Source organism: Buceros rhinoceros, unplaced genomic scaffold (genome assembly GCF_000710305.1).
Source record: "Buceros rhinoceros silvestris isolate BGI_N320 unplaced genomic scaffold, ASM71030v1 scaffold21775, whole genome shotgun sequence".
NCBI lineage: Eukaryota > Metazoa > Chordata > Aves > Bucerotiformes > Bucerotidae > Buceros > Buceros rhinoceros.
In genome coordinates, this window is record NW_010411484.1 from 977 (window position 1) to 23,161 (window position 22,185).

Sequence of the window (22,185 nt, forward strand, 5' to 3'; positions counted from 1 at the left end):
TTATTGTGAGGTGTATCTGTGCAGGTGGATGCAGAGAGACCCTTGCTTGAAGCTTGTTGGATGTATATGCTCCTGTCTGAGGAACCAGATAGCTTAGCAGATGGCTGATGGCACTAGTGAGTCCCATTTCTGAGCCAGGGCTGGCTTGCAGCTGACTAAATGTGAAGAGAGCTAGGTTGTTTGTGCACGTGTGTGGCCATGTCCTTTCAGTATGCGTTAAAGTTTAGTGGTAGGAGGTTGGTACTGTGGGGTGGTTTGGGGTTTTTTGCTTTGACGTTGCTTTTTGGTTTTTTTATTTAATAATAATTGCAAGATATCTGCAACTTCCAGTTTGTTGTGTACACTCATATCTTCCCTTGAAAAGGACATAAAATAATTTCAGCGTTATTTCAGACTTCATGAACTTTGAGCTTGTTAAGTAAGCATACTAAGCAAAAATCTTAGTGTTGCAGAAAATTCTCCTGTGGAAGGAAAGTCATAGAGAAGAGCTTATAAATTCAGCTTGCCTTGAACTACGCTATGTGCCATGGGTTTCTAATATGTGCGTTACTCTTATTGCAGTTCCAAGAAACTATGACCCTGCACTGCATCCATTTGAGGTTCCACGAGAGTATGTAAGAGCTCTGAATGCCACAAAGCTAGAACGTGTGTTTGCGAAACCCTTTCTTAACTCACTTGATGGCCACAGAGATGGCGTTAACTGCATGGCCAAACATCCGAAGAGTTTGTCTACAGTGCTCTCTGGAGCTTGTGATGGAGAGGTAAGCTGCAGTTACACCAACAAACAAAGGTACCTTTCTTCCTTCTTTTCTTTTTCTTTCTCTTTTGTGTGTGTGGGTTTTTTTAATGGCTCCTGCTTACCTTTCTTTTGTGTCTTTGTTCAGCATGATATCATATCTTCTCTCAGAAGGTGCAACTTACCCACTTCGGGGCAGTGTTTCTCAAACTGCAGGTTGTAATCTCCAAGCACCAGCTTTCAGCTGGGAGCAGAGTGTGTGACATTCAGTTCCTCAGTATGGAGAAGTGGATGTTAATATTTACAGTCTGTAGTGATTGCTTTTTGCTGCCCACATGACCCCCTCCTCCTCTTGAAGAAGTTAAACTGCTGCAGATTAGGAAGATGACATGAAGTCAGATGAGCTAGTGGGAAGGAGTGCACAACCAAAAAACCATTTTGGAGTAATAATTTGTCGTATTACCTAAAAGATGGTAACCCTGCATTTGTTTGATTATTTTATATAAATATTAAAAATAGCAAGCAAGGGCACTTTAATTTGTGGAAAAATACTGCCTGTCTTCTTTGTCCTCTCTCACCCTTACATTGTTCATTTGATAGTACTTGTGTATTTTAACAGTGCTTCCTGTCATGCAGTAGTGTAAGGGAGATTAACCTTTTCGGAGAGGAGGGGAATAAATCTGCATGAAACATCAGCCAGATTTCTTACCCATTGATGGAATGAGTAAAGTTCTGGGTACTATAAATGCAAAAAAAATATAAATATTGACCTCCACTTCTTTGTTTTTTCAGTGGGCCCAAATTCTTTGAAACTGAAACCTCTGTGAGAGGTGGACATCTGTAGAAAATGTAGTGCAACAACTGGACTGAAAACATTCTGTTGGTTCCAAAGGCTATTTCCTTGTGCTTTTCTCTTTAAAGGGGCATTTTATCACTGCTGCTGTCTTTTAACAAGAATTCTAATTCAGAAATAAGGCAATGGAAAAATGCAGCAAGTATATAGCTTGTGTGGAGGGAAGGGGTAAGAAGGAAAGAACCATGCCTCTAATTTTTTTTTTTCCAAGAAGAGAATAATTAAGTAGTTTTAACGTTATACATCCTGCTGGGTGTTCAAGCCAGCTATGACATTTTGTTACAACGCATGTGATCTCTTACTGTTGAATTAGGAATTGCAGTTGTGGGCTGTAGAAAATTTAAACAACAATTTTCTGTTTATAACAGGTTAAAATTTGGAACTTGACCAAACGACAGTGTGTTCGTACTATACAAGCCCATGAAGGCTTTGTTCGAGGCATGTGTGCTCGTTTCTGTGGTACCTCATTCTTCACTGTAAGTATAATGTGTCTCCTTATTACAGTGTAGCAGTGCAGAGTGCCTGTTCACCATCTGTTTTCCAGTGATCATCTTAATCTCTGCCATAGAAAATTAAATATTGTATGAATACGTTTATTAAATTTGTCAGTGAACCTGACAACTCTATTTATGATGAATTTTTTTTTGATGCTGTGATATAGATGTTACTCAAGACTATGGAAGGGATAAATATCAGAAAATTGCCAACGATGGTCATGTAATTAAAACTTTAGTAAACTAGTGTTCATTAAAGTAGTAGATAGATTACATTCATTGAAGGACGTACAAACACTTTAAAAAGTCATTTGCATATAGTATGATTAAAGATAAGGTGCTTTTGACAATCCCTCTGACTGACAGTTGAGAAGGGGGAAAAAGAAACAGCAGTAGTACTGTCAGGAGGAGAAGTTAAATTTGTATAGCTAACATTTTTATTTGGCCAGTTTACCTGATCCAGGTCACTGCACAGCTGTGCAAAAGCTTGTAGTGGTATAGTGCAGGAGGTAGCATGATGTTAGGAACTGGATCAGCTGAGGCAGATACTGCCTTTTAACTGTTCACATGCACATCAAAATGACTTCCAGAAGATAATCTGCACTTTAAGGTGCTATCTGATTTAAGAATCACAAAAGGTAGCCTAAAAAAAAATGGTCGTCATTCCAGCTTACCTTTTTCCCGTTTAACTAGTGCATCTATTAAAATAAACGGAATATATTTACATAAAACTGTACATGCTTTCTCCAATATTTCCAGGTTGGCGATGACAAAACTGTGAAGCAGTGGAAAATGGAGAGCCCGGAATACGGAGAAGAAGAAGAACCTATTCATACAATTCTTGGAAAGGTAGTAGAGCTAAGGTTTGATTTTCCCACACCTCTCCTTTTGAATTAAGTTTGAACCATTATCACCCCTTTGTTGCAAACTGGTGAGATCTTTCTGTAGTCTTTCTCTTCAGATATGTGTTGTCAGTGCTTAGTCTGCATTAAATTTTCTTTTCATGCCAATACCTCTCAGCCATTCCATGCAAAATTTTTACTTTACGTCTTTTTGACAAAAGCAGACTGAAAATGCATACTTCAGCAGTGCTTTTTGTAACTAGTTAGTTTGAAATTCTTTAATTATTGTGATGTCTGTAGAATCTGTTCAGGTCCCCACTGAAAATTCGTAGTTGTACCCTTAAAGTTTCCATTTGCTTTGAAGTCAGCCAGGACTTTGTAAAAGGCTTCCAATGCTGATTCCATTGTAAATTAACAAGAAGAGCATGTGTGCACGTTGAGTACACAGAAAGCTAGTCTACTGTGTAAGGGTACGTCTAATAATACTTAGTTTCTGGTAGCAGTGGTGACTTGGTTTTCAGTAGTGTAAATGAATTAAAAACATGGCAGACTTGATATGCAATGATATGTTGATCTTGTAACAGAATATACTTGCGTAATTATGTATACCGTTTGTTTTGTAAATGGTTTTGGTTTTTTTCTTGTAAAGACAGTGTATACAGGAATTGATCACCACTGGAAGGAAGCTGTTTTTGCCACCTGTGGCCATCAAGTGGACATTTGGGATGAGCAAAGGACAAGTCCCATGTGTTCTCTGACATGGGGTTTTGATAGCATAAGCAGTGTAAAATTTAATCCCATTGAGGTAATGTTTCTGCTATATTGGAAATAAATATTTTTCTTGATCAGTATAAGATCTAAACTCAGTATTAACACCATCTTTAATGGCTTTTTCCAAATTTAGATTTTGATAAGTTTTGTAATATAATATTTAGGGGGCTGTATACATACATTTTTATGGCTACGTTGCTTTGGATTGTAGTACCATATATTTTCCATCTTCTTTTCTTTTGTTGTAGCGGGAGAGGGGAGAAGGAGAAGTAGGGTGGTCTCTGTCCTGCCTAGAGCAATGCACATCCCATACCTCAATCATACAATATAGCAATATTGTATACAATACAATATGTACATCAATGATACAATATAGCAGTATGCAGCTGTGGAGCTCTTATCTGTTCCAGTACTGTACTCGCTGTGACTGAGACTTCTTCCCCTCTCCACAGCAAAACAATTGCGCTTGGTCTTCTGCAGCAGTTCCTGTGTGCCTCTTGGCTGGGCCGTCTTTGTCGATGAAGTGTTTGTGAGGAATTGCATGTTACTTTTGCAATAGAGAGAACTGAATGGATTTTGAATTTTATAGGGGAAACTATATAAAATATTTGTGCTGAATAATTGTCTGTGCAGAAAGAACAATGAATATATTTCTTTGACTGAAAAAGCAACTATTCGACTACCAGCTTTGTGAAATAGATTAGATATCTGATGTCAGCTGTTAACCATACTCTAGAACTGTTTAGGACACTATACACACTGGTTTTCTTTTTTTTTTGTTTTTTCTTTTAGACATATCTTTTGGGAAGCTGTGCTTCTGACAGAAATATTGTGCTGTATGATATGAGAAAATCAACTCCATTAAAGAAGGTAATATATTTTTAACAGACATTTATGGTGTGAATATGTAAATGTTCACTCTAACAGTTGATGACAATAGAGAACTGGAAGCTCTGAACGAGTTCACTGAGTTTTCATCATCTAATTTCGAGTCCTTTAACTGAGTTTGAATTAATGTTGGGATTTAAACCATGCTGAGTTAGAAGGGCCCTTTTCTGCGCTCAAACAGGCTGTCATGCTCACTCTGTTGTAATTCTTGATAAAGTGCCTGACTTGACAGCAATTCTGCAATAAGAATTTTATGTTCCTATATTGCATTCTGTCTGTGTACACATGTGTGTGTTTTATATAATTTTTTTTTCCCTCCTATTTGCCAGAAGGAAGCAAGGTAACTTCTAAGGCATTTCCTTTCCACCACTGGAGAGCTTTGCTCTGCATTTGATAAAGTGTTTTGGATGGAGATAAACCCTCCCCTATGCACCTAGTATAAGCATTCAGAAATCCTTTGCAGTGGAATCAAAATTGTGTTTGTATGTGGAATTTACCAATAATGTGAAGATTCCTATTTCTCTTGAAGATAATGTATGTGTTTGTTTAAAACAAGAAGCTGGTAATTTATGCACACATATTAAGCTTGATCAACTTCAGTAGTTTTGAGCCCCAGAGCCATCTCAACAATTTTCTTCTCAAAATACAATATTCTGGCTTGTGAATATACACTCATAATCCTTCGGGTGTATTATGTGCTGTCCTCAATGACACTGGTCTGATATACACTGTAGGACACTATAATGGTACTTAACTTAGTTATAAAATAGGAATGTTCTTGACATAATAGTATTTCTTTCTCTCCTTGTGGCACAACAATTTTTAATGAAGTTACATTTGGGCAACTGAGACACTTCTTATAAAAAATGGTCAGTGATGCTAGCTGGAGACCTGATTGTCAAAATGAACGCAGCCAGTGCTGTAGATCTGCAGTTACAAGTTAACAGGATGTAGTTTGAGCCTTTGTGAACTAAGTTCAAACCCCAATGGAATTTTATGTATATATATATATGCTGAATATATTAAAGTATGCATATATACACATGCACGCTGAAGTATATATGTATATCTCATGTAATAAGTGGCATGGTTAGGTGCGTTTCCTGCTATAGGAGTAAAACACTTATGAATACCTCCCTGCATCTGTAGATACAGTACTGGGTTTCCTGCTGGGATAGGGATTATTCTCCTTTGGAGAAGCAGGTTGAATGTGCTTTGCTGCACTGGGAGCTAAGAGGTCTGTAACTCTCAAAAGAAGGGTGCTGCTTATTAGAGGTATCTGACCTGTGTATGGGCACTGGCTTCTAGCACTGCTGCGTTCCTGGTGTTTATCAGCAAAGCAGCTCACGCACTGCCCTGTTTGGAACTCAGTGGGAGTCCCTTCCTTAGTGGAAATAGGAGTATAACTCCCCATTTCATAAAGCAGTAGTTCTCTTGCCCTTTTGTCCTGTCTGTGAGTTTTGAAGTTTTAAATTTCGAAGAGGGACAGATATGATGCTTAGATGCTGTCTGCCTGCAAAATAAGAACTCTTCTACAAACATGAGAAAAGATGAAGGGAAGGACTCCTGTTTTATGACAAGAGGGTCATCACAATTAACTTGCCTTGAGATTGTGTTCGTTATTGTAAAGGTTATAGTTGTAGAACTGTATTTTGTTACATGAATGTAAATTTGTGGTATAGTAAGCTGAGAATAAAAATTAGTTTGGACTATCATAGTGTTAAACACCCAAATTTCAGGATTTTTCAAGTAGGTTTGTGGCTGTCCTGGAGCATTGTGGAAAATCCTGTTCAGAGTTGTTCAGTTTGTTAATGAGTCACTCTGTAATTATACGTCTACTTTGTGTCAGGTGATATATTTTTAAATACAGTGGTTGAAAGCTCCTCCAGGACTCAGCAGAAGCCAACACTGTTGTGTCATACGAGGTGTCAGATGACTTCCTCCCTGCCTCCCCTCCCTACAGGACCTTGCTGTTAATGCCACAGGTGTCCCCCAAGATGGAGGCATCCGACGTACAGCTTCTTAATGCCTCTTGTGTAGTCCACTGTTAGGAAAGTAGAAGGGTCTTACTAGGCTGTCATCAGCTGCGTTCCTCCCAGTTAAAGGCAAACTGGCCTGTTTGTAGCATCTGGTTACAAGCAGCAAGCAAATCTTATCAACGTCTAGCAAATGGTTCACCGCTAAAACAGGGGTAGCAGTGAGTACATTACAGCACAGTGACTTCTGATACATTGCTTGGCACTTGAACAAGAAATTCTCTATCCTGGAGAATTCATGAACTGCAGTTTCAGAGGTAAAATAGTGAAGGGATAGTAATAGCTGGAAGAACACCAAAATGTTATAATTGCTTTGCAAATGCTGGTTCACAGCATCAATTAATGACTATATCACTTGAAATAACCATTTAATTAGGTGTGTTTATAGATGACTTAAAGGTTCCTGTAAATATGATGGAGAGTTGAATTTTTTCTGAAGTTGCAGGTTTACATGTTGATGGCAGGTTTACATGTTAAAGGACCACTTGGGAGAATTTGCTTTTAAGATGACTTACAGAGGAGAATTTAACTGCTGTGTAGCACAAAGCAGAGAGCATATGATGAGGGACGGGAAGTTCTTGAGTTCTAATTCTGACACTGCTAAGGGAGCATTCTGTCATGTCGCTATTCCTATTCCATAATTCTGTATTTAGAAAGTGCTTGTCTCCAGGGGTATGGGAAGTTTTGAACTATAGCGAGTATTTTACTGCCTATAACAAGGTAGCAATGTGTAAATATCTTTCAGGTTATCTTGAACATGAGGACAAATACTCTGTGTTGGAACCCCATGGAAGCTTTCATTTTCACTGCAGCAAATGAAGATTACAAGTAAGTGTGACCTTGCTCTTTGATAATACTGATCATGGCCAGGTTGGATGGGGCTTTGAGCAACCTGGTCTAGTAGAAGGTGTCCCTGCCTGTGGCAGGGAGGGTTGGAGCTAGATGATCGTCAAGGTCCTTTACAACCCAAACCATTCTATGATTCTGTGTTGTGCTTTTATCTGTATCTTGGTGTTTTATCATCACACAAAAATAAATTTTTAAAAGACTACTTAAACTCTAAATTTGAATCACTTAATAATCTAGAGAATTATAGGCTTACTTTTTTTTTTTTTTTAAAACTAATTGATAATAAACTGCCTCTTTCTATTTCAGTACCTGGGGTGAAGAAAGCAATGTAACTTAGAAAAAAGCAGCTGAACCAATGCAAGTGTAACTTGCAATGGAAACTGGAAAATAAGTACTATTGGTCTAGTCTCAGGCAATATAAGTGTTTGGTTTTTTGCTAGCTCTTGTGAAGCTTGATATATTGTACTGTTCAGCTCTTTTGATGAGAACATCGCTTTAAAGAAAAAAATAATCTTTTGTGAAACAGTTCCAGAGACTGCAATACTTAATCCTTTCTGTGTCTCACAGCAGTTTGTTACTTTTGAACAATAGTATTCATGTGAACAGCTAATCTGATACTGAAAAAGCTGTCTCTTCAAAACTAAGCCATTGCAAAATGTGCTCCATATCCTTTTCTCCAGGAAGTCAGTGATCTAACAATAGATCACTGTTTTCTTCTAGAATGTAAGAATTTTATCGCTTACCTTAAGGCTGTTTTTCCAAGGAAATGGAGTCTGCCCTAGACCTTGAATGTGGGTGTTGTATCTAATGTACTGCTTTTCACTTATGTTGGTTGTGGTGCGTAAGGCTCCCAGGCTCCCTAATCTGTTTCTTTATGTGTTGGGGTTATTTTGTTCTGGTTTTGCCTTGCTAAACTAAAAGCAGTATTTGTTACTGTCAGGGGCAACTGTCCTCTTGCGAACTAAATTAGTATATGTGCAATGGGAAATGCATATATTAACAACTGCATGCAAGTGTTAGCTGGTTATATGGAGTAGCAGTTTTGAATATGATGCTAGCATACCTCTTGGAGAATTTAGAAGGAAAAAGCCGTAGTTGTCAGTAAGAGACATTGAATTAAGTCCAGTTATGTGTTCATCTGCAGCAAGGAGGATGAGAAAGCTGCTAAATTATTCATTTTTAATATAGTAGTTCTACTAAATAGTATCTTTTAAGCAAGTTTCATTAAATGCATATTGACACTAGGCAAATTAATGATCTACTCAGTTTCTATGCTTTGCTACATATCAATGGGCTTGTTGATTCAAAGAGAGTATAGGTAGACCTCACCTGAGCATTGAAGTGTTTAAGAACAAACCATCTGTGGTCCAGCAGCTGAGTGTTTATTTTTAATTCCCAATATGAGAAAATACAGATACCTTGCGGAGTTGATGGGCTTGCTGTAACGATTTAGAAATGCTTGGCCAAGTTCAGGTTCTATACTTGCATTTGAAGATGGAGTAGAGGACAGTGTGGTGGTTGGAGAGCTAGGTTTGGGCAGTGACTTGTAAGCAGATGATCCAGAGAACAGTGGAGACTCTGTTCTTTGACACTGAGCAAGAAACCTGGGTCTGATCCAGCAAGTAAAGCTTCTGGTTAATAAACATTTTTCAAGCCCTAAAAAATGCATCATTCTTTCTTTTCATATGTTATGAGCAGTTTTAGAGTTCTCTCTGCAATACAGATCTATGCTTCAGTGTGGTTTATGTATGGTTAAAGCTGTTCAGCAAAAATGTGCTATTTACTTAGGAGTTGTTAAAATATTAAGCTGTTGGTCTATTTATTTTAAAGCTTATATACTTTTGATATGCGCTATCTTGAATCACCTGTGATGGTGTATATGGATCATGTGTCTGCTGTTCTTGATGTGGATTATTCACCCACTGGGAAAGAATTTGTCTCTGCCAGCTTTGATAAGTCTGTCCGCATTTTTCCTGTAGACAAAGGCCACAGCAGGTGAGTGATTTTTACACCTTTCTCTGTCATTCTGCTGTCATTCATTCCAGTGACTTCCATTCCTAGTTCTCAAAATTCTTAATTCATTCATCAACATCTTCACTGGAGCATTCACTTCCTGTGAATATTGAAATCTTATTCTAGATATTGACAGGTTGTGTAGTTGACAGATAATTCCAGAGTATGTATTAGAGTAGAAAGTCTGCTTAATGGATAGCAGTATTTTTGCAGTTTTGGATCAAAATTACAATGGATTATTGTTTTTGGGTGTACTCATTTGTATTTCACCAAGATGAATCCCATTTTATTTCCCTCTGTATGTATCTTTAATGTTCTTAGGTTGCTTTGTACTGTATCTGTCACTATTTTAAGTTTGCAGTGCCTTACTTACAACATTGTAGCATTTGGTTTTCTAGGGTCTGTCTTCATCCTATGTGGATGATTGCTAAAGACGTTATGTGAAAAGCATTGTTGTATGAATTCCTGAGGATCAGTTTGGGACGCTTTTGTGATCTGTTTCAGTACACTTACTACCTTTTGTTCATATTTTATTAACCAGGTTTTGGTTCATGTGACAATGCCTTGGATACAATTCACTTTGAATTAGTTTTTCATGAAGGTTTCATAAGGTAGTTTATTAAATATTTTGCTGAAGTTCAGATAGGATCAAGTCTGTCTTTTTTTTTTCCCTCAGTTTGATGGAAATTGAAGCAAGTAATCGGATCTGTCTGGTATCGTTTGTTCTTCATAAAGTTACTTTCATTATTCTCTGTTGTCAGTTCTTCCTCTTCTTTATTTTACTTCTAGTTGCCTTCCTCTCTCCAACCTCAGTCCCCTAAAAAAGCTGCTACTAAATCAAGTTCTAGGTGGTTCAGGGGGTGGAAATGTTGAGATATTGATTGAAGGAGGAGTGTATGTATGCATTTTTTTAACATAACTATGCTTCTCTGCTTCATTAAGATTGAGAGAGGCTGTTTATTTTCCTTTATATCTAATCTGCAAGTACTTTTTGTTTTCTTCCTCTCTCACAATAATATTTTAAATGTAATTATGTATTGCAGTTCCTTTGTAGGTTTTTTTTTTGTTTTTAATTCTTGTATTATTAAGCAATATGGTTAGCAGCTCCTGTGTTCTACAGGTTTTTCTGTAGAGTAGTAATATTCACAGAAGTGGTGATACACAAAGTGAAAGTGCATTGAGGGGAAGTTTGCGGACCCCATAATGCAACAGTAAAAGGCTTTATTCTGCGTTACAGCAAATTGGTTCCTGTAGAAGAGGCCTGTGGAAGAAATTTTTTTTCTCTGTCCCCCTTTTTTTCCCCATACCCCTTTTTTTCCCCCCTCTGTGTGGTGGCCATAAATCTAGTGAGAAAAAGCCTTACAAATTAAGAACTCAGCCTCATATAAGCTGAATGGGGCATTCTAGGATAATTAAAATTCTTTAAAAGCTGGGCTTTTTCATAATTGCAGAGTTGAAATTAATCCTATGGACTGGAAAAATGTCTCCAAATGGAAGATCTGATCTCGCTTGGAAAACTGAGAGGGCAGTTAAGAGTATCTGTAAACAAGGATCCTGATGGTATTTCAGATTTGACTTGATCTCCTGCCAACCTCAAAACCCACTAACTTTCATTGCTTTCTGTTTTATTTTAAGACGAGCATTTAAATCAAGAAATTCATTAGCCATAAGAAATGAGATTTATTATGAAGTTGATTAAATTTAGTAAATTCCTGGTACACAGAACCAGATGTCTGTGTGAATTTTTTTTAATGACAGATCCAGGTTATTTGACCACATTCCGTGTTTTTCCTTTGCCTGAGAACGATATTTAATAACTTGTGATCACAGCAACAGGAGAGGCAAAATCTGAAAACTCAGAGTAAGGAAAGGAAAAGTACTTAGTTCCCCAAGGGTGGGTGAATAAGTGCTTTGTTATTGAGCCAGTAGAAATTCTTATCAGCTTGCTTATGTGCACACACTATTAAACATCAACATCAGTAGAAAGCTGATCTGAGTATTACTGTTTTCTGAAGGTCCTTGTGCTCAGTCTTCCACGTGGTTGTTCTTGGAGAGCATCACTTGAGTGTGAATTACAAGAGGTGGTTAAGCTTATTAAAGCTTGCTTAAGGCCATACATTGATTACTTTTCTTTTTCTTACAACCCTTGCAGCTCAACCCCAGTCTAATTTTTCCACAGCTCTTGAATAGGTGTTGTTTTCATATTTCTCTTCCATTATTACTGGATTTTGTTTGTAAAAATACCTGGGTAGAAGAAAGAGAATGGTCTATAAGCTGCAGTGCATGACTGGTATACCAAAGGAGTGGATATCAGTGGACAATAAGTAGGCCTTACTTATTCTTGACCTTTAGAATGCTAATAAATAATTACATTACCAGAAAAGTGTACTTAGTCCTGTATTTTTATAGCAGAAATAAAAGAATAACTTTCATTCTGTAGAATAATGTTCTGCTTGTTTGGTACGAACATAATAAAAATTAAATAAGCATTGCATTTAAGTATTGGTTTAAATGACGTGTGGCTGCACTTTTTCAACAAGTGCCAGCACTTGTTGAGCTGGAGTCTGACTGGCAGAAATGAAATGTAGTTTATGCTTTAATAGCCACACAGCTGTTCTGAGTCCTTTTTTACAAGCTGGTACTTCTTGTGAGTTCATGTTTGCAGGACTGGAGACTTTTCTTTGAGATTTTAGGTTTTTAAAATTTTTCCTCGGGGTCCTTTAGACAATGATAAAGGAAGTCCATTTTTGGGGAAAGGAGGGAAATCACAATGAAGAGTAGCTAATCTATTGCCATGTCATAAATGGACAGCTGAGGGTGTTCATTTACTTTTCTCTTTCGTAGTGGTGGTGTCAGATTCTTTGGCACCCGTTCTTCTGCAGTCCCATTCTGTAATGCTTGGTTGGTATAATAACATAATGAAAACCATTTCAGGAACAGTATGCATATCATATTGTATACCCATAGCATGTTCTGCAAGAGGAGTTAATCTTTAGCTATTTACTGTAATTTCTGTGGAAGCACTTATTGAAGAAGCATCTTATCCTAGGTTGTCGGTCCTTCATCGGTCTAACCATCACACTTTATTTGAATCTCTCTCTGTAGGTTTAAGATCAGTACTGTGTTTAAATAAAGCTAGATTTCTTAAAAAAACCAACAAAGAGTAAACAAATTTTACACTGAACAGAATACTTTCTGCTATTTGAAAGGTAATGTCGGTGGGAAAAATGATAGATCATTCAAAAACTTTTCTCTTGGTTTAGGGAGGTGTATCATACAAAACGAATGCAGCACGTCATTACTGTAAAATGGACTTCAGATAATAAATACATTCTGTGTGGCTCAGATGAGATGAATATTCGTCTATGGAAAGCTAATGCTTCAGAAAAACTGGGAGTGGTAAGAGTTGCATTTTGCTTTTTGTTATTTTCAGATGTTTGGGGTTTTTTGGTGGTATTACAGTTGGTTAGCCTATTCAACTTCTAAAACATCGTTTCTAAAGGGAAAATGTGAAATTGTAATTTGACATTTGTATTTAATTTGAACACGGACATGCTTAATATAGCGTCCTGCTTTTACTGCAGCTTATAATAAAATTACCTTGTTATTGCTGCACAAGGCGATTATTTAATGTTGACAATCATCAGTTCTAACTAAACTAGATTAGAATTTTTTGCCTGGGTGCTACAGGTGAGAGTTTATCCCTTTGCACTAGAGAAAAAGCAATAAATTCTGGTTTGCTGTACGTAAGTCATTATACTGAAACTAGGGTTACTGCTTTCAGTAATTTTAACTGGCATTCAACTGGTTCATATTAGTTCATACTGTGATAATTGTGTGCATTGTAAAATAGACCATTTGCACTGATACATAACTGAGATTATCGTTAACCTATGTAATTCTCATATCAAGCAGGCAAGCTAATGTGGTGTCCAAAGTCCATTTAATTCAGTGGAAGACAGTTTGGTTGAAGTATTCCTAGTAGGAACAGACACAAGTCTAATGAGATACATGTCTTTTCAGTTATGCTTGTTTGAATGCTTATTTATAGACAAAGCCAGAATGTTTTATTACGGTTACCAGTTGCACATATTTATCTGCACAGTTGTATTAATGTATTGAAGAGCTTTGGAGAATGAATTTGACGCTTTGTCTGCTGAGAGCAATCCCTTTACGTAGGTTTATTGTTACAGTATTTTGGAGGTGCTTACATTGCTTTTTCTGAGCCCACAAGCATGCCTGTCAAATAATGCTTGGGGGAATTTCTGCTTCAACTGGTGAAAGACTGAGGGATGAGGAGAGGGAAGCTGCAATTTGGGGAAGAATTTTTTACAGTTAAGGGGATGGATCTATTGCACAGTTACATCTAGGGCTGCTTGTGGTTACCTGAAGCTCCATCAAATCGCAGTGTCTGCATGAGAGGGAAGTGGAGCAGAGCTGGGAGAGGTGGCAGGTGAATGGGAGTGGCAGGAAGTACTAAGGCTACAGTGCAGAATGGGATAATTCATGGACTGTTGTGCGCTGTGAAGCACTGGTTAAGGAATAGCACAGCTAAAATAACATGTATATCTTTAGCCGTGTCTCACCATGGATATCTGGAAGTCCTATTATTTTTCTCATCTTTGCTATAGAGCTATCGATTAAAAAAAAGCAACCAAACCTCACAAATTTGTAGCCTGTACAGGGTACTATTATTTAATTTGTATTTCTTTAATGGAATAATTCTTCTTTTTTGTTGAGGATGCGATTTTCTTTTTTTGTAATGAATTGATTCTTGGGATTTTCACGTGTGGTGGTGTAGTCAAACAATTTAAGTATCAGTCCCATACTTGCTAGTTCCAAGGACTTCGCAAAGGTCATTACAGACTTAACTTTTTTTTAATTTAACTTTTATGTTGAATCTGCTTAGACAGTGGTGTTGGGCAGAGATATGGCCTGTTTTCTTATTGTCATATCCATATGGTCATGAGAGTGTCCTTTTCACCTGATTTTACAGTATTAACTGAAATTTTCTCTGTTCACTAGTTCTTAGTAAGAGAGCAGGCTGTGTCTCTGTAAGATGTTCTGTAACAGTCGTCTGGTGCTTTTGGCATGCATCTTTACTCTGTGCCCTTTCTGTGAAGGACAAGCGGGTGAAAAGAATGTCAAATACCATTTTCATATGAAGTGATTCCTAGTATTCTCAGGTGTGAACAGAAAATTCACTGTACTGACTACTAGATGGCATTGGTTCCTTTTCTTATGAAAGAGTGAGCATACCTGGCTCTGGGAAGTAATAGGCAAACCCAACTACTCCTGCACTGTTGAAATATTAAATACCAAAAGGACAACTTAGCTATTGTTTAAGTATTCAAACTGTAGAGTCGTGAATGACGTTCTGCCGTTTTCTGTACTATTTGCATTAGTGAAAATGAGCCATGGTATGGGCCTAAAAAAGGCACTACCCATTGTAACAACTGGGTATCGGATACCGTCTGCGCATCAATACTCTTGTGTTCCTTGACCTGACAGTGATCCCTACATAAAATAGCCTGTCCTTTTTCTTTTTTTTCCCTTGTTTGTAAGAACAGTGCTGCTGCTTGACATGCCTCTTGCAGGCTGTGTCTGTGATTCAGTTCTGCTGTTGTGGGATCATACAAGTGATCTGGCTTGCATGAGTGTAAGGGTTGGTGAGCATTTCTGTCAAAGCTCTTTGGCTATCAGCTCGTAAGAGAACTAAGTCAATAGCTAGCTATAACACACAGGTCAAATGGTATGTGGGCTTTTTGTTTGATTTTTTTGTTTGTTTGTTTGCGGGGTTTGGGTTTTTTTGGGGTTGTGTGGTGTTTGTTTGGTTTTTTAACTCTTAAGAAAAGAAAATCATCTCATCATTTACAATACAAAAGTTGTCATCCTATCTTAAAACCACCTTGCAACATCAACACCTTGCAAAATCTTATGAAAGCAAAATTATTTAGAAATATAGGGAGAACTTACAAGGGATATAGTGAATTATGTAGAAAAAACTGCTCTTATTTCACATGGATGACACTAATGAATTTATAAAAAATTATTATATGAGGAGATAATGTTTCCCATCCCCATATCTTGTGTGGAAATGTGTTCAAGCATGATGCTGTTAAAAGATTGAATTCAGCAAGACACAGAATTTGGATATTAAATTAGTAACTGTCCAAAGCTGCTATAGTTGTTAAAAAAATTTTTTAGAAGCCCTATGAAATTTTATTTTCCAGATGTTTAGAGAGTAATTGTTCCTAATAGGACTTAAGAGTGGAATTTTTTATGACTTACGTTCTTGGATATACTTTGGAAATGTTGTTTGGAATCAGGCAACACTGCCAGTTGTTGTTTGATCCAGTCTGGTAGTTCCCGTGATTCTTAATGTTGCAACTGTTAATAGCTATTTATCAGGTTCCACTGTTTTTCCTGCTGTTCCACTCTACCTGCTCCTTTTTTAGAGGACTGGTGTTCTTATCTTCATAGACATATGCTTGCTCATTCTAAAATGTCCAGTTCTTCCATAGTATGTGGCTATTTTTTGAACATACTGAATATTCAAAGCTGAACATTTGGTAATTCTGTTGGAAGTGTCAGAATGTCTTAAATGCTTAGTTGCTTGGTCTGCTGTTTTTCTTTGCTGAGAAGATTTGATTGAATGACTCATCCAAAGGTCACTGTATTTCTGATATAATGCTAACATCTTGTAATACATTGTATATTAAGATGGATATTTTTGTGGTGGGGGTGGATGGAAACCAGCATCCTGAAAGAGAAAGAAATATGGTAATCAAACATTTTTTTTTTCTTTGGCGAGTACTTATTTTTAGCGTTCCTGGATTCCAAGGAAGTTAACAGTGAAGTTAACAGTACTTATGTTGTGACTGATGAACATTTATCCATTTGGAAGGTTGTACTTTCTGAACTGTCGCTTCTCTAGCAGTCATCAGTTCTGACATGCATGTTTCTTTTGGCTTTTAATCTATTTGGCGTTGCACTCATTATTAAAAATCAGTGAAACATCAAAGTAAGAATAAGAGTCTCTGGAGGAGCCAGAGGGATGCTGTGTCTCCACTCCACTGACAGTGAAGTCTGCATGGGTTTACACCGGGGTAACAAACCCCAAATCTCTGTGTTGGAGCTACTGCAGAGGTTGCTTTAAAATAATTAATAGTGTTTAGGTTTTTTTAATAAAAGTTGGTTAAATAATAAATAATGATCACTTAAAGGACTTAACAGGTGTTCTTTTTGAAGCAGTAAGCATCTAGCTCTGCATGTCCAGAAGCAAAAGACTCCATTAAACAAGAGTTTCAAGAAACTCCAGACTGTTCAATACTATACATAAAATACGACGTTAAGTATGTTTGAGGCATTTGTACCTGTGCTTTTGAAGAGGTTTGGGATTTCTGAAAAGGTAAATGACTTTGGCTTTTGAGGAAGAGAGGAAAACAGAGCCTCGTCTGGATAAAAAGGCTGGAAAAGCAACAGTAGTAGAGTAGATTTCAGTTACTAGAGTAGAATTAATCTGATGTATACAAAGGAGGAGATAGATGGAGATTTTTGAATTGTGAAAGCAGTGAACCATCAGTAATACTCCAAAAAAGCTGTATTGTTCTTCAATATATTGACACATTTTAAAATCTGCACCTGCAGCTCTTGGAGTGTAAACACTTAGTAGCATTTCTTCTAAGAGTAACAGCTGCAAAATTTGGCTCTGTTACGTTTCTGGAGTAGTTAGGAATTAGAACAGAGCACTGGACAATTGGAGAAGAAAACTTTCTGCCTGGGCATGATTTGTATTTCAGTGAGTGTAAAACCGGCATGATGAGTGAGTGTGACAGTAGTGGAGCATACGTTTGCTGCTTTCTTACAAGATGCAGAAATAACAGCTTTTGAGTAAGGACTGAAGAAGATAGGAGAAAGTGCAGTTACAAGTCTTGGTTTTGATCTAGCGAAGTGCATTAGCAGGAGCATATCAAAACTGTCAAAGTGATTGTGTATCCTTTCAGTCTGCTTCTAGTATACAGTTCCATTTTGTGAGATAAGGCTGATTACAAGCAGTGCCATATACTGTGTGACACAGCATTCTTTTCATAGTGATTTTGGTTTTGCAATTCAGTGCACATGTATCATCTCTTTAGCTATGATTTTGTGCTCTTAACATCTGCATTACCTGTCTTTTTTTTGTCATCCATTTGGGGGTAAAGAAGCTGTAAGTTTTTGGTCTAAGCAAACAATGAGAAATAAAATTCATGGCAATAAACTTAGGAAGGTGTTTTCAGCAGAGCAGTGGGGTGGGGGGAATTGAAGACAAGCTATGGTGTAGAAAACTGATGGGATACATTTGCATTCTAAAAATATATTGCATCTGTGCTGTCTGTCCTAACGTAGAAGAGCAACCTGGACAGGATAGATGAACATCCTTTTCATATTCTCATGCTGAATTACAGGAGTCTAATAGTGTGGAGTTTTAAATACTAAACGGTACAAATACAGCCCTCTTTAAAAGGGGAATTTTTTATTAAAGGTGGTTTTAGATCTTCAGTCAGTGCTCTGGAAAAATGCTTTCCCTCTTTGTGCCTAGATGGGAAAAATAGCCAGCTTCTATCGTCTGGTGGGAGGAGAGAGGCATAGGCAGTTTACTTAAGGACACATTTTATTATTGCTGACAACTTGGTTGCATTTTGGAATTCTTTTCCCTTTTTTACTTAAATACTGGCTATGAAGTACTGCTGTGGTAATGGCACAAATCAGCTGTCTTTCTACCACATAATTCCGGTTTGGGGAAGGAAGTTGCACGTTCACTTCTGCAGTGTATGAAAAGAGTCATACATCATCTTTGCGAATATCTTCCACTCATGATGTCATGCAAATCCTAATTTATTATATTGTGGAGTGTTCTAGTCCCTATAAACAAAAGCTGTAATTCTGCTAAATCACGTGTTTATAGCATCTTCTCCAGATGAGAACAGAATGGGAAGTATTGCTGTTCTCTTCAACTGTTTACGGTGACCTTTGTAAGATGGCTTGCAAGAGAGCTTGGAATTCAGTGCTTTACTGCAGTCTGCTTTCTTAGCTGTCTGCTATCTCTCATAAATAGAAACTTGTCATTACTGCAAAATTTTCTTTTATCATCATGTAGATGAGGGTACATTTAGCATAGCCTGGTGTATGGGGTGTTGTCATTTTGGTAGTTGGACCGAGTTACCAGCTACACGTCTTTCTACATACCACATTATGCATAAAAATGGAATCAGACTCAAACATAACCACCTCTTAATCTGTATTAATTTTTAAAATAAGATATCCTGGATGTGTCTTTAATTTACGGATTTGCCTCGTCTGTAGAATCATTGAGGTTATACTAAATCAAGAACAGTTTGCTCTTAAATTAACGGAAAATCATTGTATTTAATTAAAATAAAAGCTCTTCAGTTTTGATTATGTTAGCAGTTTTCAGCAGAGTTGGAACACCTGGGTTTTATTGAGAGTGAACCAGCTATTTAGGCTGGCTCACTAGAAGGACTTTCAGTAAAGGGGGGGGGGGGGGTTTGGTTGCAGTTTTCAGCAGAGTTGGAACACCTGGGTTTTATTGAGAGTGAACCAGCTATTTAGGCTGGCTCACTAGAAGGACTTTCAGTAAAGGGGGGGGGGGGCATTAGTTTTAGTGAGTTGAGATTGTAAATTTACTCACTTGCAATTTGAGAGGTCGTGATAAATGTAAGTAAAGCAGAATAATTTGTTTTTTATGAATAAGATGGTGTGGAGAAACAGGTTAAGAGAATTATGTATCTCTGATGCCTGAATAACAATTTTTTGAGTGATGAGCAGCTCTGCATCTGGTACCTTGTTTCATTATTGTCCCAAAGGAGAAACTTCTTTATGTCTTATTAATACTTGCTTTCAGATCATTTAACTGTATTTCAGATCAAAATTATCTGTGTGATACCTATTTTTTTTTTCAGAATTAATGTAATATTCTAACAAGTCACTTTAAAAAGTGTCCTCCAGAATGGAGAAGAAATAGCCAATTGCTGATTTCAAAGTGGGGGGTGGGGGTAAGCATGTTTTGTAATTTAGGTGGAATTTCCAAGATTTTGCAAGTGTGATTAAAATTTTACTGCTTTTTTTTTTGTTAGCATCTGAAACTCAAGTTCTGTTTTCTTGAGAAAGTAAGAAATTAGTGAAACCGAGTCACTTGCAAATATATGTATAGATGCAAATAAGTAGAGGTTGTCTGAACTATTTTGCTTTTAATACTTCAGAAGACTCGTGCCACTGTTTGAAAATATGAACAGTTTTAAGATGTCTGAAATACTGGAGTTACAGAGTGTGTTTTGGGCAGGAGGGTAGGAAGAAGAGGATGAGATTATCTTATATTAATATCTACTATTAACAGATTTTGTGTTTATATGAAAGCTCACTAGAGTGAAATTCCTGGAGATCTGAGCAAATCCAAAATACACAAAGACTGATATTCTTTGTGAAGCAGTCGGTGCATGCTTTAAACAAAAACACAGCACACATGGATTTTTCCCCTCTGATAAATAAGCATTAGGACCAAAGGAAACATGCCTAGTTGGGGGGAAAAAAAAAAATCTTTGTAGGTCAGGTGTCAGGAAAAGGCATTTCTCACTTTCAGTGTTGTTAATGGTGGCTCAGACATAATTTTAAACACGGATAAAATTTCAAGTCTTCTGTGTTAATACTAGCTCATCTGTATTTCATGCGTTTGATGATACTAAGATATTTTTAGTTGCACGATGAGAGTTGGAGCTTCCTGTGTGCCATATAGTCAAGATAATACTTGAAATCCAATACGTGCGCTGTGCTTTCTAATGGATCAAGGTGCTGGGTAAGATTTAGGACGCCTAAAGAGCTGTCTGTAAAGCTGTTCGTGAAGACAACTTCTTTATAGCATTTGTACTTACACTGGCTGGTGATTAAAATGCCTACAAATCTTTGTTTCACAGCAAAAGTTGATCATCATCAGAGGTTAGGAAAGCAGGCAAATTGATCAAAGAGGTTTTACTGTCAGCTATTTCTATTCTCTACTCTTTAGCACACTAAAAGCTGATTTTCAGGGAGTAAATTCAGTTACTTCACTGAATTTTGAAACTGTGATTGAAATGGGAAATGTTTTGTATTTGAGCATTGGGGTATTGTTGAAATAGCAGGTTTTTAATACTAACCTACTCTAATTCTAAAGTTCCTGTAGTTACAGCAATTTGCTAGAAGGAAGCCATTTGAATTAAAGTTAAAATTTTGTTTTGTAGAGAAAATCGTGACAGTTAAATCCCTGTTCTTTTAGAACATGCTTGTCTATGTTGTTTTCCCCACAGCTTGCACCACGAGAGAAGGCAGCTATGAATTACAATCAGAAGCTGAAGGAGAAGTTCCAGTATCACCCGCAGATCAGACGCATAGCTAAACACCGTCACTTGCCAAAAAGTATATATTGCCAAATCAAGGAGCAACGTATCATGAGAGAAGCTCGTCGGCGAAAGTATGTCTTTCTCTTCTGGCTTTGTTTTCTCATGGTCTTAATAAAATCCATCACTGCAGTGGTGTAATGGCAATGTGTGTGAGTGAGAGCGCTACAGTGTGTGGGAGGAACAAGTACGAGCTACTGTGAACATCTGAATAAGTGATCATGAACTACTGGATTGATCAACCTTTGATTATAAGAAAAATGCAGACAAGGGGCAGTCTTAGGGAGGACAGGCTGTTTCCCAAAAGTACACTGAAGAAATGAGAGCAAATACCATCTTCGAAGGAGTTCTATCAAGCATGACATGTTGCAACATTGCAGTGGAAACAGGGCTGGTTTGGATGTGTGGAGGTTTTTTGTTGGTTTTGGTATTTTATGTATTTGATTGTGGATGGGGTTTTTTGTTCTGTTTTGGTTTTTTTTTTTTTTTTATGCCAGACTCCAGGATGAGTGTTTTCTGTCATCTGAATCGTTGTATTGGAAGTTCTGGAAGCAGAAGGTGGCATACTTTGCTGTAGTCATTAAATTAACAGTAAAACCAGAGTGGTGGGTTTTAGTCAGCTTTCAGAGCTGAAAGATGATGAACTTGATCAGCAAATCCTGTTGACGTGAAAATCAAGGAAACTGAACTCTCAAGAGAAGGGTTGATTTGAAACTTTTTCTAAATTAGGTGATTTAACTTATTTTTCAAAGGGACAATCCTCCTCAAAGGAGGAAGGATTGGCTTTTAATAAAAGCAGAGCAATTCTTAATTTTTTTTTTTTTGATTGAGGATATCTCTATTAATAGATTAAGGAGGAAGATAGTATTTGTTAAATTTTTGTGCTGACTGCTGAACTTTTCTGTGGTTTTGTTTCTAGGGAACTGAATCGTCGTAAGCACAGCAAACCAGGATCTATGCCATTTGTGTCAGAGAGGAAGAAACATATTGTGGCAGTAGTGAAATAGTTATTTTCATATGTACAAAATGTCATAATGAAAGAAAATGTCACTATTGAATGAACCCACTGTACAGAATTTGATGGATGTCGGTAAGACAGCATACGGCTCAAAAAGGCAGCTTTTCTTCCAAGTATGCACATGCTCTGATTTCTCAAGTCATCATCTGCTTTGGGTAGTCGTAAGAATTGGTCTTGTAATCTTTTATTGTCATTTGCCTGTCTGATGTTACTGGCCCAATGCAGTGTATTGCAGTGCAGCTTGACCCTTTTGATA

General features: G+C 37.3%; 1 protein-coding gene across 1 annotated transcript; it reads left to right on the forward strand.

Moving 5' to 3' along the window:
* Window positions 1-432: 432 nt before the first annotated feature.
* DCAF13 (DDB1 and CUL4 associated factor 13) lies at window positions 433-21,983 on the forward strand (the record flags this gene model as incomplete). The annotated part of the gene is made up of 10 exons (XM_010136043.1): window positions 433-761; window positions 1,958-2,065; window positions 2,843-2,932; window positions 3,575-3,730; window positions 4,489-4,566; window positions 7,366-7,448; window positions 9,300-9,464; window positions 12,746-12,881; window positions 20,822-20,985; window positions 21,831-21,983. Coding segments are annotated over 10 exons (1,397 nt in total), but the record flags the coding sequence as incomplete, so codon positions are not given.
* Window positions 21,984-22,185: the final 202 nt, after the last annotated feature.